The sequence below is a fragment of the Puma concolor genome, chromosome C1, assembly GCF_028749965.1.
Source record: "Puma concolor isolate L17-30 chromosome C1, mPumCon1.1.hap2, whole genome shotgun sequence".
NCBI lineage: Eukaryota > Metazoa > Chordata > Mammalia > Carnivora > Felidae > Puma > Puma concolor.
This window is the reverse complement of record NC_141674.1, coordinates 7,216,479-7,230,876: the sequence shown is the minus strand read 5'-3', so window position 1 is coordinate 7,230,876 and position 14,398 is coordinate 7,216,479. Positions and strand designations below refer to the sequence as shown.

General features: G+C 42.4%; 1 protein-coding gene across 3 annotated transcripts in view; it reads right to left on the bottom strand.

Moving 5' to 3' along the window:
• UBE4B (ubiquitination factor E4B) overlaps positions 1–14,398 on the bottom strand; it is a 123,556-nt gene that overhangs the window by 36,690 nt on the left and 72,468 nt on the right. For all 3 annotated transcript variants that reach the window (XM_086715625.1, XM_025912758.2, XM_086715626.1), the window contains 9 exons: positions 12,618–12,759; positions 11,648–11,748; positions 10,318–10,432; positions 6,450–6,533; positions 3,856–3,912; positions 3,163–3,279; positions 2,966–3,064; positions 2,273–2,386; positions 618–816 (listed from right to left, as the gene is read on the bottom strand). In XM_086715625.1, the coding sequence (XP_086571751.1) occupies positions 618–816; positions 2,273–2,386; positions 2,966–3,064; positions 3,163–3,279; positions 3,856–3,912; positions 6,450–6,533; positions 10,318–10,432; positions 11,648–11,748; positions 12,618–12,759 (1,028 nt within the window). The remainder of the gene's footprint in view (positions 1–617; positions 817–2,272; positions 2,387–2,965; positions 3,065–3,162; positions 3,280–3,855; positions 3,913–6,449; positions 6,534–10,317; positions 10,433–11,647; positions 11,749–12,617; positions 12,760–14,398) is intronic.

The window sequence follows — 14,398 nt, the reverse complement described above, 5'->3', positions numbered from 1 at the left end:
GCACCTTGGAAGATATTCCTATTTTAATACCATCAATTCGTCAAGATCTATGAATATTTCATGAGAACTTTAATTGGTATATGCAAACTCCATATAATAATTAGGTCTCCACTATCATTTTTATTGTATTACTTCTTTTTTGTTTTACTGTGAGTACATTTCCTTCCAGTTGCTCTGTGTTTCTATCCGGGTAAATCAAGAACTTTTTTACTGCATTAATTTTTACTGTGTATCTCTGACTCATAAATTCATCTTCTGGAGAAAAAATAACAATTTGTGAGGAATCACTAGCATCCAAATAAAATAAGTTAAAAACAATTTTTCAGGGGCACCTGGGTGGCTCAGTTGGTTAAGTGACTGACTTCCGCTCAGGTCATGATCTCTTGCTTCGTGAGTTCAAGCCCCGCATTGGGCTCTGTGCTGACAGCTCAGAGCCTGGAGCCTGCTTTGGATTCTGGTCTCCCTCTCTCTTTGCCCCTCTCCTGCTTGCTCTCTCTCTCTCTCTCTCTCTCAAAAATAAATAAACATCAAAAAAAATTTTTTTTAAACAGAAAACAGTTTTTCAAATAAAAGGGTGGCACTTTAACGGTCTAATAATGAACGTGTGCGTCACTCACAAAGTTCAGCCAGCCAGTCGTTCACATCCTCCATAGTCGCGTTCACTCTCGTCTCGTCATTAGGAAGAGTAATCCGACACCTTGGGTGGAATATATACGTGGGATCCACCGTCTCTAACTTGATCTTTGTACTTAGCTGCTGCAGCACCCAAAGGAAATTCAGCATGAATCCATCTGTAGATACCAATCTATCATCTGTCTGTGAAATACAAAAAAAAGGGGGGGGGGATTTAAAACAATGATTTAGATGGAAATTTGGGCACAACTTTATAAGGAGACCAGACATTCACCCCAAAGTCGAAGAGAGGACAAGTATCGTCCCCACTGTCATTCTACTAGCAGGAGCTCTTTGGAGTATTAATCATATGTGAAGCATTTTATACATCCTCTCACTGAATCTTCAGAACAGCCCTTGGAAGTCAGTGCCACTGTCATTCCCATTTTACAGAGGGGGAAACTAAGGCTCAGAGAAGTTAAGTGACTTGCCCAAGATCCTCAAAATCAATTAAGTAGAAACACAATATATGTTGCTTCCTTTCTCTTCTTTATTTCCCCCCCAAGAGCATCAAATCCCTAGTTTTGCTCACTACCATTTGGCTAATCGGTTCTCTGGTCAACATCATTCATTAGCCAAGTCCTGTATCAGTAATAGAATAATTGTAATAATGGTAATTAACATCCACTGAGTGTCCACGGTGCACCAGGCACTGTTCTAACAGCTTTACAGATACTAAATCCACAGTTAGGTACTATTATTACTCCCACTTAGCACATAGGAAACTGAAGCACAGAGAAATAACTATCTAAGGTCCCACCATCAGGTTAGTAAATGGTGGGGCTACGGCAGGAAGCCCAGGCAGTCTCACGCAGTTCTCTAAACCGGTTTCTTCTTCTGAGTAGGAAGGTCACACCTTTCGTTCATTACTTATAAATAATATAGGAAGGATGCCCTTCTAACTTTTCTACCTTTGCAAAGTCGTCCAAGCCACCAGTCCCCTCACCAGATCTGGTACGCTTATAACCTTGTAACTGGTTGCCTCGGGTCTGCTTCTGTCCCTCCTCCCACAGCACATTTGGTGGCTTCCTTGCCGCAAAAGCCTCCAGTGTTTTCCCATTCCAGTTCTTACCACGTCAGCCCTGGTCTGAGGGAGCCTCTGCCCATCCCGCTAGCCCATGACCCGCCATTCTCTTTCCTGTACACTCTCAGTCACTGACGTCTGCACGTGTAGCTTGTTCCGAAGCTAGTTCATTCCCACCTTTGGTGCTTCACCCGTGTCTAGAAAACTCTTTTTCCAGCCTTGTAATGGCTGACTTTCACACGAGCCAGGTCTCTGATCACACAGCACCTCCTTAGAAGGGTCTTCCCCACTACCTGATCAAAAATCACTCCCATACCTTCCTCCAGGTACGTCCAGTTACTCTCAATCCTCGACCTTGCTTTACTTGCTTCACAGATTCTAGGACGGCCTGAGATAATATGTTTATGTGTCTACCATTTAGCTTGGAGAACGTAAGCTCCACAGAGGCAGGAAGCTCTTCTATCTTGCTCGACACTGCGTCTCCATTGGCCAGAACAGTGCCTGGTGTTGTTTCCGAGTAAACACAAGGTAGGTGAATGAATTACACCAAGAAGTAAAAGTCCTTCGGAGTCCTACCTGCATCTGCGCTTTCTTCATATTGGCATTGACCACAGCTGCCATGTACCCGAGAGCCGCCTCGCGGGTTTCACCATTTAACAAAATACTATGCAGAATCTTGAAGAGCTCTTGCTGAAGTTATTTTTTTAAAGGAAGAAAAAAATTAAAATTTTACTTTAATAAATTGTTCCTTTTGACCTCGAGAACAGCTAGGCTTCTTCCGCCTTTCTCTCCTCTACTCTTTCCACTCACGTTAGGAGAAGCTGACTACAAGAGGAACAGAAATGCCCAAATTCAACTGTGTCAAGACGATTCGCGTGGAAGTGGATTACGGAGTGGGGGGAAGGAGTTACAGTTGTAATAAAATGGCCTTCGCCGTTTCCTTGAGGGATAGGATCGAGATTACCTTAATGATGCTATCGTTAGCCTAGAATTTTGCTGCTAAAGTTTCAGAACTGAAGACACATTAATCTATACTTGGGACACACACTATATTTGGGTCATCAAGGAGTATATGCAAACTAACAGCGCTCGCTCAGTCTCGTATTTTAAAGGTCTGAGGACAAGCTGGAGAGACGGCATGGCCACTAACCTCAGAGCCAGTACCCCGTGATGCCACATAGTATTGCGACAGTTCTCATTCAGGGCACAGGTTACTGACATGCAACTTCTCTTTCACTCATCCTTTGAATGCAATTTTCAAACACCTACCCTTCCCAGCTCCAAGTAGTGCTGCAGTGATTGGCTAACCACGCGAGTGTTTTCCAGGGTAATGGCAGGCCCTGAGAAATATTTCTCAACCACCTTAGCCTGGAAAGAGAAGGAAAATATTCAACCCATACACAACATACATTTAGGCAAGGATCTCAACAGAAGAGCAGCCGAGTGCAAATGGCCACCGTACTTACATCATCTTCTGCAAAGACTGAGAAACTGAAGAAAGCCCCCAAATAAGAGAGTCTCTGCAGCTCCCGCCCAGAGCCAGGGCTTAAGGATTTAGGCAACCACAACGGCAAAGAAGCAACCTACGTTTAAAAAAAAAAAAAAGGAAGAAGCGAATCAAGCTGCTAAGTCGGCAAGTGAGGGGCAAACGTAAGGAACAGAGTTCTCCCCAGCCAACCTGTTCAGCTGGCTCTCAGCCACCAGTACGACGGCTGACAGCTAACACACAAAAACCCAAAGCTCACAATGTGCTAGGAACCCTGTTGGTATTTTCTCGTCTCCGATGGAGGAGGAGAAGCCTCCAACCCCTCTACGTTTTTACAAGATCGTCTCTGAACTTTTATGTTTCAAGAAGCTCTTCGACAGAGTTCAGACGAGCTACTCTTCCACTCTCAAAGGCCAGGTCAAGTTTTCCATAGGACTTGCTCGCCTAGTTGCACCATACTTCTACAGAAACCACAAAAGAAGATAAATAACACGATCCCAGGCAGTAACGTGCAGGGTTAACTGACTGAACCGCTGCGAGCCGCCCCGGACGTGCTACCTACATCTCATCTAAATGTCCTCTCAGCGATGTCTTTCAGATAATGTTACTCAAGGGAGATCTTCTGAGTTAGACATCCCCCGAATATATGAAAGTCCGTTAGGAAGGCACTCACCAAATTGCACACAGGGTGTGTCTTCCCAAACTTGGTTTCACAGAGCTCACCTAAAGCCTAGAAATAAGATCAGAAAGGGTAGCTTAAGCGTATTTCACCTTAAACTGACTGCCACGTGTAATATCAAGGCACAGCTTTAATGCTGCTATAAATTTATACGCATTCCTTCCAAAACACTAACAGCTTCACTGCTTTTCTGATGAACCAGTTAATTCCCGCTCAATGTAAAAACTTCAGATAAAACAGAAATATAAAATGAAGCTAAGAACCATTCATAAACTTTACCCTCTATCGATATCTTAGCTAATAGCTTGCCGGAGATATTTCTGTGCATACACACACGGAGATAAATGCGTATATTTTTATAAAAAAATGATGTTTTCACTTAACATCTCTCCATGTCAAAAAAGACATGCTTCGTGAACTTTAGATGACTGCTCTTTCCAGTGCTAATTGGCACTACAACTAATTACAATCTAATAAGCAACCAAATTCAGAACATATTTAAAACTATTACATGGAAAAAAAATAAAAGAAAAGTATTACATGGTTTCAAGACCTCTGATGTTTTTGAGAACTCCAACACTTTCCTTTGGAGCTCCAATCATTCTCACATTAGGGAAGCAGGAAAAATTGTTTTTAGGGGCATGAACACAGTTTAACATGGCCATAGTATTCCAGTCAAATGCTACTTTAACAGTGAGCTTAATCTTCTGTGATTTGAAGAGAGCTACACAAGTTGCTAAACCAGTCAATGGAAGCTTCTGAGTCGACGCACTTAGGCGCCGATGTGCCTCGAGGTGCCACTGAGGCTCAGAGGGCTACCGCAAAGGAAAAGCTCTCAGTGCCTAGCGCAGGGGTTCCCACATGGTGCTGCGCAAGAGGATCACCTGGGAAGCTGGAAAAGCCCAATGCCAGGCCCCACCCTCACCACACCCATGATGGGGGGAATCACGGCTAGGAGCCGGGTGGCGGTATTTTTTGAAGATCCCCAGTTGATTCCAGGGTACGGCAACGCAGGGATGCGCTGAGCCGGAGAATAATCACGATTGTTTCTGATTCTAGCTGCAGCGGTCTTCCTCTTCCTGCCCCCATTGTCCTTCCTTGCACCACACTCTCATGGCCATCCGAGCAGCACTAATGGTATAAAATCAAACTATTGTCTGCCATAATGGAGGCCTTTGTCTTTTGACCAAGAACGTTTTGTTGATCTCTGACACTAAAAGCTCCTTACCGAAACATCAAGCCACATCAGTCCCCAACAGAAAAGCCCACAGTTCCATGAAGGAACATTTACATAATAGAGCGATAATTAATGTGCACTCATTTCATCACTGAACTCAAACAATCAGATGATCTCACTTCCCTTTATCTGGCACAGACAGGAAAGTGCATAAGGATTAACAGAATTTTATTAGAAACTTGAATAGCATGTGCAGTGGAAAGAGCCTTGACATGTAGCCATTCAAAGTTATTTTTAAAACTAAGAATTCCCATTTCACCTTCTGATTTCCCAGCACTTAAGATTTTTAGCTCAGTTTTGATTAAGCACACATATTAAAATTGATGTATTAAAAGAGATCATTGCACCCCTCGTGTACCGCTCCGTGTTAGCATTTATCACAGTGTGATTATCTGATTGCGCTGTTGTGGACTTGAGTTTTGCAGTAAGTCAGGAGCAACTCGCAGAGGGGCACCTTGTCTAAGCAGCCCCGGTATCTGGCACAGAATAGGTCCTCGGTGGGTACCGAGTTAACGGGAAAATGGAATTAAGTCAGTAGGAAGAATGAGTAAAAGGAACAACTCCAGTAAAAATATCAGTGTAACCAGGGCCTTGGCTTACACAAGGTTGTATTTATTCATAGAGTTGGCTCGTTTCGTATTTTGATCCTTTTTCCTTCACATTTCTAGAGTGAAAAATAGACATCAGGGTAGTTTTCTCCAAAAATTTCCAAGAAGCAAATTCAGAGAAGAGCCTCCCCCGCCCCTGCCTTTTTCTTCTACCTGGTTCTAGCTGTTTTCACAACAATCAAGGCCCTCGATGGGAATCTGGAGGAAAGTTCTGTCCATGACTCAACGCTTGCTCTTAAGTACCTTACAGAGACGAGCAGATCTGTCTCCCACATGAAACTTGAAGGGAACGGGGAAGATAAACAAGCAACCTACTGAGGCTTTTCCGTAGAAAGTCACTACATAAAGTTGGACTAGTTTTCCTAGTACAGCTCTACCTTCTTATTTGAATTTGTAATAGCTTTTAAAAATTTTTTCAGTAACAAAATTTCGTTGCAGTTATTATATGCCTGTTAGGAGAATCAGAAGGACACCGCCCAGAATTGTCATTTTCATAAGCTACGCTAGAAGGGGAAGTGCATTTTAAGGGTGCGTCCCCGACTCCTGTCTAGGGCTCGGATGGGCGCAACACGTCCCAGCGCTAAAACTCTCTTCACAGCAAACACCGCAAGGCCAACGCAATGCTTTCATGTTTTAAATGTAAAAACAAGGTTAATCGCGGACCTGAAAGAAAAGTGTGCGTTAAAATAATCTGGAAGAAAAGCATTTAATGAACGGCTTAAAGAAAAAGAGCCAAGTTTTACCATGAGGGGGTATTTAAAGTAGTCACTATCGAGGGAGCACTCTTTGGCAGCGAGAGCCAGGCCTTGTAAAATGGGGATAAAGATCTGTAAGAAAAAAAATAAATCAGAACTGTAAGTTCAGGAAAACATAAGAACAGGAGGCATGTTAAATAAAGTGCCAAATCTGAATGCCCAAGCATTTCCACCTTCCCCAGGGAAAACCTGTTTTGTTTATAAAGGGGTCTAGTATCTAGCCATGGCATGTGGCTGTCCTTTGATGAGGCTAACCATAAAGTAATATAGCTGAATTTTCCAGAAGTAACAGGATTCGGTGAGTCCTAATTCTCTGGCAGGACTCCGAGGGACTCAGCAGAAACTCACAATTTTCGAGCCTGTTCTAGGAGTCCCCAAGGGGTCCTCACCTTATCAACTCAATTCTGTACATCTCAGCAATGAATAGGTTTCTGATTACCAAGCACCTATAATCTGTACAGAAGCTAGACTAAATGTTCCAATATTTTCCCAGCTCTATCAGTATTTTGAAAAAGTCTTTGCTGCCGCTCTCCCACCTCCATCTGATTCTTCTCATCTCTCCCTATTTATTTTGAAGAGAACAAGAAAAATAAACCTGTAATGGATCTTATTATCGTGATATTAACTTTAATTATGCAGAGTAAAAAGACGGTTGATAAATGTTGAAAATATAAAAGAAAACTTGATTGGAATGACTTACCTCCATGTGTGGTATAATTAATACAATAACGTGAGATCAGAGCTTAAGGAGGGCACCTATGTTTATTTTTACAAGTTTATCACTAATGCCAGGGCACATTATCACCATGTGAGATCTGCTCAGTACAACTCATCTTCAGATGTCACAATGCGCCCACTGATTGACACACTTAGGGAGTTGGCCGGGATTCCAGACTAATAACATTAAGTAGAAAATGGTATAAACAACAGCTGACAATCCAAATGCCAACAAGCTGAAATGGGAGTATTCTATCAAGCCACTAGAAAATCTGACAAATTCCCTCTCCTACTAATTTCGTCCCATTGTATCAAGCAGTTTCATTTAAGGAGCACAGGATTAAAAAAAAAAAAAAAAAAAAAAAAAGTACCCTGGATTACAAAGTGCCTGTGGAGTGTCTTGAGATAAAAAGACAGCTCTGGAAAAGATGGTTCTAGTTTCTGCAACTCAAACTGTCAGGGTAGAAGTAACGTACTGTTGGAAGCTAGCTAAACATGGACAGGTAAAGCTTAGGTGTGGGGTCGGGGAAATGACAAAATTACAATCAAGAAAAAAACAAAACTGAACTTCCCAAATCACCAAAAATAAATTTCACAACTGGTCACTAGAAAACTCTCAAACTTTTCCCCCAGAATGCTATCATATTTATCCTTCTAGTAGAGTTATCCTTTTCTGCAGGTAGGATTTAATTTACGGTAGACAAGGTATTATTAGGTATAATATTTTTCAAATAGTCAAGCATTATGGTATTTGTGACTTATGTATTTTTATTTTTATTTTTTGATGGATTTTATGTATGGTATATGTGTGGTGTTTATGCGGTATATGTTTGTTGGTGATTCAAAGTCCACTCACTCATCATTTATTTCTCTCTAGAAAAAATACAAGGTAACTCGTAAGACAGAGGAAGTGTTCGAGATTGAGTGGCAGAAAAGGCATCAGAATGCTGTGATTAAAAAGCAATAGTGGTTGCACAACACTGTGAATGTACTAAATGCCACTGAATTGGTTAATTTTATGTTACGGGAATTTCATCTCAATTAAAAAAAAAAAGAGATCACTGTGTTAACTCTGTGTAAGTTTCTTTAGAATAAAATAGGGACAGTACCCCTGTCAGCTGATCACTGGGCTGATGTTAAACCTTTCTATTTTTATTAAATGTTTTTTGTTTTGTTTTGTTTTTTAATTTTTTTTTCAACGTTTTTATTTATTTTTGGGACAGAGAGAGACAGAGCATGAACGGGGGAGGGGCAGAGAGAGAGGGAGACACAGAATCGGAAACAGGCTCCAGGCTCTGAACCATCAGCCCAGAGCCTGACGCGGGGCTCGAACTCACGGACCGCGAGATCGTGACCTGGCTGAAGTTGGACGCTTAACCGACTGCGCCACCCAGGCGCCCCTTAAAGTTTATTTATTTATTTTGAGAGAGAGGGTATGTGTGAGTGCAGAGGCGGGGCAGAGAGAGAGGGAGAGAGAGAATCCCAAGCAGGCTCTGCACGGTCAGCATAGAGCCCCTCACAGGGCTTGAACTCATGAATCGTGAGACCATGACTTGAGCCGAAACCAAGAGTCGGACGTTTAACTGACTGAGCCCCCCCGCCACGCCCTTGATCACTGGCCTGGTTTTATATAGCTAAAGCTACTCTGGGTTCCTCAAATGAGGTCTCGTAGAAGAGGAAAAGGAATCTAATTAGTGCATATCGCACACACACCAGAGTGTGTGCTTGAACCTCGCGAGACAGCTATTTATTTTCAACAGAGTTCGCTTACCTTTCTAGAGAAGGAAAGCTCACTATGCTGCGTTAAGTATTCCTGCAAGTCAACAAGACCATCATCCAAGGAAAGTACTCGAGTAATTCTAGACACATCCAAGGAAAGTACTCGAGGAATTGCAGACATAGTCACAATACTAACTGGGAGCTTGGCTCCCGGATTCATCCTTTACTAATATTTGGGAAGCTGGTAAAACACAATTCCTGAGATTTCAAAGGCCTTAAAATTAATAGTGACAAATAATACTAGGTATTCAAATAGATGACAAGGAATCCTATCAATGACAGCTACTCTTTCATGATCACACAGTCTACTGTAAGAAAATGTCTTAAAAATCCCTCCATCAAGGGATGTGGCTTGTGTGAAAGTTGCTGTGGCAAAGTGTTCACAACACAGGCCGGAAAACAACCACCAAAAGCGATGCCAAAGTTTCACCATGAAGAGACCTTTGAGGCTAAATAAATAGCTTTATTACAAAATATCCCCTATCTGCATTTCCACTTGACTTCACACGGCGAGATATAAAAACCGTATGACTACTTAATGAGAGAAGTCATTAGCAAGACATGAGATCTCATTCCCAGTTTAGTGGTGAGAAGACAGAAGATTCTATGGGTGCGCAGACTGCCACGGAGCTAATTTAGTCACTGACTTACTGATCTTTTTCTGTAAACTCAGAGAACTAATTTCCAATATGACTCAACCGGCAAACGCACATTGTATCTCATGCTACCTCTCGGTATTCTTGTGTTAAAAGAGCCTTGGAATCGGGGACTGGGCCTGCTAGTGCTTCCCTCCCATGGCACTAACACACTGTTTAAAACACTCGATGCTTGACTGACTGAGGTGGACAAATGATTGGAACAATGCAGCTGTCAATCCAATCATCTCAAGAGAGAAAGCGTCCGACTTCGGCTCAGGTCACGATCCTGCGGTTCACAAGTTCGAGCCCCGCGTCAGGCTCTGTGCTGACAGCATGGAGTATGCTTCAGATTCTGTGTCTCCCTCTCTCTCTGCCCGGCTTCCCTGCTCATACTCCAAGTATCTCTCTCAAAAATAAATAAAACATGAAAGAAAGAAAGAAAGAAAGAAAGAAAGAAAGAAAGGAAGGAAGGAAGGAAGGGAAAGGAAAAGAGAAAAGAAAAGAAAAGAAAAGAAAAGAAAAGAAAAGAAAAGAAAAGAAAAGAAAAGAAAAGAAAAGAAAAGAAAAGAAAAGAAAAGAAAAAAGATCAAGCAGAGCTCTCTGAGCAAATAATGCATGCAGATCACAGTCAGAAACAGAAGTTTCCAATGCATGGTGCCTTTAGAAATCAGCACAGGAGCTCCTCGGCTAAAAGCTTCGGTAACGAACTCACAAACCCTCACCTGCTTGAACACTTCTTCATCCTGGTGAGTGGTTCTCACCAGCTCCTGCATGAAGCCATACGGGAGATTCCGGCACAGCATATACGGCACCAGGAAGGACGGCTGGAGCACGGACCTGCCAACCCACAAAAAGACAAGGACTGTGATGGCTCAGCTCCTCACTGGGTGACAACACGGCACACGGGCTGTCACATCAGCGGAAGGGTCCAGTCAAAAGTCAAACCTGGAATCTCCCAAATACTCTACGTAACGGTTTTAGGCAAAAGATCACCTTTCCTATTGTTAATAATCCCTTTTTGGTCTTTTTAACGAGAGACTATGGAAAGTTTCAAAGAATCCATGTTTTCCTACATTCGACCCTTTAAAAATAAAGCAGTACCCCCAAAAAGGAAGCCTTATATATCTCTTTTACTTGTTTATGTCTCATCCAGTTGAAAAGAAAAGATCAGCAGTAGCTGAGGACTTTTTAAAAACTCTTATTAATTTTAATAGAATTTTTTTTTTTTGTAATGTTTTGGTACATGTTTAACCATTTCCTCCTCCTTCTTCTTTTTTTTTTTTTTTTTGTTGTTGTTTTTAAAGTTTATTTATTTATCTCTACACCCAACATGGGGCTCAAACCCACGAGTCTGAGATCCAGAGTGTATGCTCCACTGACTAAGCCAACCAGGCACTCCCTTCCTTTTCCTTCTTTGTGACAAGTTTCAAAAACATATGGTTATGGCACAGAAAATAACAGAACAACATCCAGAACAAATAAATGTTGTAACTTTGCCATTCTTAACTTAGATATTTCTGCATCATGTTTCCTTCAGATATTTTTCAGAAAATACATGAAATCTGCAAATACTTTTATTGAACTATACTGAACCTTTACGGGACCCTCAGAAACAACCAGCGAATAATGTAGTATGCTTTGGCGATTCCCCAATTAACTATTCTACCATTTTTGTTTATTACTGAATAACAGAAAGCGATTGTATGATATACGGAAAGCGATGACCTACACACTTTTCCAAGTACCTCCCCTGATTTCAAGCAGCTGCTGTTAAACTAAATACTCATTTCCTGCCTTGACGTTGACATATTTCAACAATGGTCCACAAAGAAAGCAGACAGAGAGTGGCTTGGTTTCTTTTCACACTGTTTCAGAGAAGGGAAGGGACCTCAGCGGTCACCTAGTCAAAGTGACCTCAACAAAGTCACCACTTTTGTTTTACAGGTGAGAGGGTGCATTATCCAAGGTGGCGCAAGGTGTCTGGGCAGCCTGACGTCCGCTGATGCACAGGGTCCTCTCCCTGTTAACAGGAGCAAGTATGGTTCTGCCCACCTTGGCTGTGTCAGGGAACCTTGTAGAACTAGCGCGGTGTGGGATATGCACTGTGAGCGGATGTTGCTCAGAAGCTGGCTGACCGCTGGCTGGCTGCACATCTGAAATGAAAGGCGCAGGTTAGGGCTGCACAAACAAACAAAAGAGTGCTGCACTGCTGAAAATTGACAAGAGTCAGAAGAGATCGATCTCCGGGAAACAGCATGTTTTTCTCTTGCTTTACTCACAATGAACCAACCAGAGTAACCCTATCCTCCAAGTGTGCTGCCTCCGCTGAAATCTACGGTCAGAGAAGAAAGAGCAGAAGTGCGGGGTGACCAATGGGGGACCGCACAGATGTGGGCATGCTCTCTGCCTTTGCTATGGTGACGAGCAACAAAGCCCGGGGAAGCCCTTCACAAGCATAACTAACAGGTGGACAAGAGGACTAGTTTGGAAAACTAGAAGCAGACAGTGAACTGGGAAGGAAATAATAATAGAGTCTGCACGAAACAGCAGAGAAAGTATAGCTTCGAGTTTAAAGCCAATTTTGTAATTTTTATGTGATTATGGACAATTAATGTCCCTGAGGTTCGTGTGCTTACTGAGACAATAAAAACAACACCCAACCTCGCACAGTGTTGGCACTCCATAAATGCGGGTGATTATTACACTTGCGACAGGCTCTCGGAAATTATCGGGAAAATTGTAATTATCGGAATTATTATAAGTCGCTGGTGGCAATGGCACTTGCCCCCATCACTTCTTCTTTCCACTAGAATGTGAGTTCCGTGAGGGTAGGGATCTCTGTCTGTTCTGTTCCCTAATATACCTCGAGCTCCTGGTCTGGTGCCTGGTGCATATTGCATGCTTGAGAACCATTTTCCTGACCGAATAAATGAATGTTCCTTGGAAGGGCGGGAGGGATGATTATTTATCAAAAAATAACCAGGTTTTTGTGGGTTTTTGAAATGCATCTATCTCATATTACCTTTGGTGCTTTTTTTTCCTCTATTCCAACTCGGTCAAAACACTCGATGAGGTAGTTCAGCATGTCTGTCTCCTTGCAGGTCTCGATGGTGAAATGGTCACTGTAGGAATCCCAAGTACCTGTCCCACCAGAGGCTCCCAAACTTTGGAGAAGAGAAAAGAAAATCGATGATTCTTATCTCTTCTCGGAATCGATTATTTTTGCTAGAGTCTGCATTTCTGTAGCAGAAAGCCTGTTAGGATCCCTGCACCCAGGACAAAACACAGACACCCATGCAGCCAAGCCTGGAGCTGACCTCTGATTTCACCTGCTCCAAGGCCAACAACAGTAACTCTTAGTAAACATTTTACTGACCTAAGAAGAGAGTTGGATCAGAAATCCGACTTCTTATCTTTTTGGGAACGGCAGCTTACGAAGCCAGGAGGGCTAAGAACTGCCACCGTGTGCCAGGCATCTGAAGGGATATCACATGTACTAAAACCAAGCTGGCCGGCTCCACTCGGGCACACTGGTAAGTTGAAACCGGACTATGCTACTGCTGTGATCAAACACTTCGGGAGTGAAGTGACAAAGACTAACAGAATACTCCTCGTGACTTCTGCCATAAATCTCAAAGGCCTTCACCCACCATTTGGCAATAGGACCAGAAAAGGAAATCTGTCCAGTTAGAGAAGGAAACATAAAAGTATTTGTTACGAACACAAAGACTTCCAAAACTTTCAGCGACAGAGGCAAGGGAGCACAGTAAAAAACAAACGAAACAAAAATCCTGCACTAGGAGTATCCAAACTTGGGTTGGATCCCAGCCGTACTGCTTCCTGACTGCCCGAGCCTAGAACCAACCCCATCCCATCAGCAGCGAGGCTTGAAGTGAGAGCAAGTGGAAGCGTTTTGTAAATCAGAAGCAGGATACAACACGAAGCACTTATGATTGGTCGTAACTATTCTCTGAGACCAACACCAAACACTGTCTCAGGGGTTGGGTGTGAGGAAACTAAAGAACGGATCGTCCATCAGCAAGTCACATACCAAATCTGATGTTTGACTCACAGATTTATTTGATCCCCACACAAAAGGCACACGGAGAGTAATCACGGCACACGGAGAGGGCAGAAATTTGGAGGTGAAAAGAAAATGAGAAAAGATAAACTTAGCCCCCAAAATTATATAGGAAAGATGATAAAGGATGGGAAAAAGATCGCAAACTGGAGACCCAGCCTCCTTCAACTGGGGCAGACAATTAAAGGCTAGAAACCCACAGGACCAACAGGGGTTGAGATATAAACAATACGCTATGCAGACAGGTGCATATATATACATAACTAATTTTGGAATATATATGTAATTGACCTTAGAATTTCAGAAAAATCCAGTTGATCCTTGAACAACACAGGGATTAGGGATGCCACTTCCATGCATTTAACTTTTGACACCCCCAAAACTTTGCTAACAGCCTACTATTGACCAGAAGTCTTACCAACAACCAAGCAGTCGATTAACATGTCATTTTGTATGTGTATTATATACTGTATCCTTACAGCATATTCTTAAGTATTACTCTTAAGCTAGAGAAAAGAAAATATTAAGAAAATCACAGGGAAAATACATTTGAGGTATACCATACTGTATTTACCAAAAAAATCCACACATACGTGGGTCAAACCCTGTTGCTGAAGGGTCAAGTGGATACATAACTGACCTTGGAATGAAAGTATGATATTAACGTTAAAAAGATGAAAACAATGCCAGTTTTAAATGCAAGGCTTTCAGCCCAGAGTCTA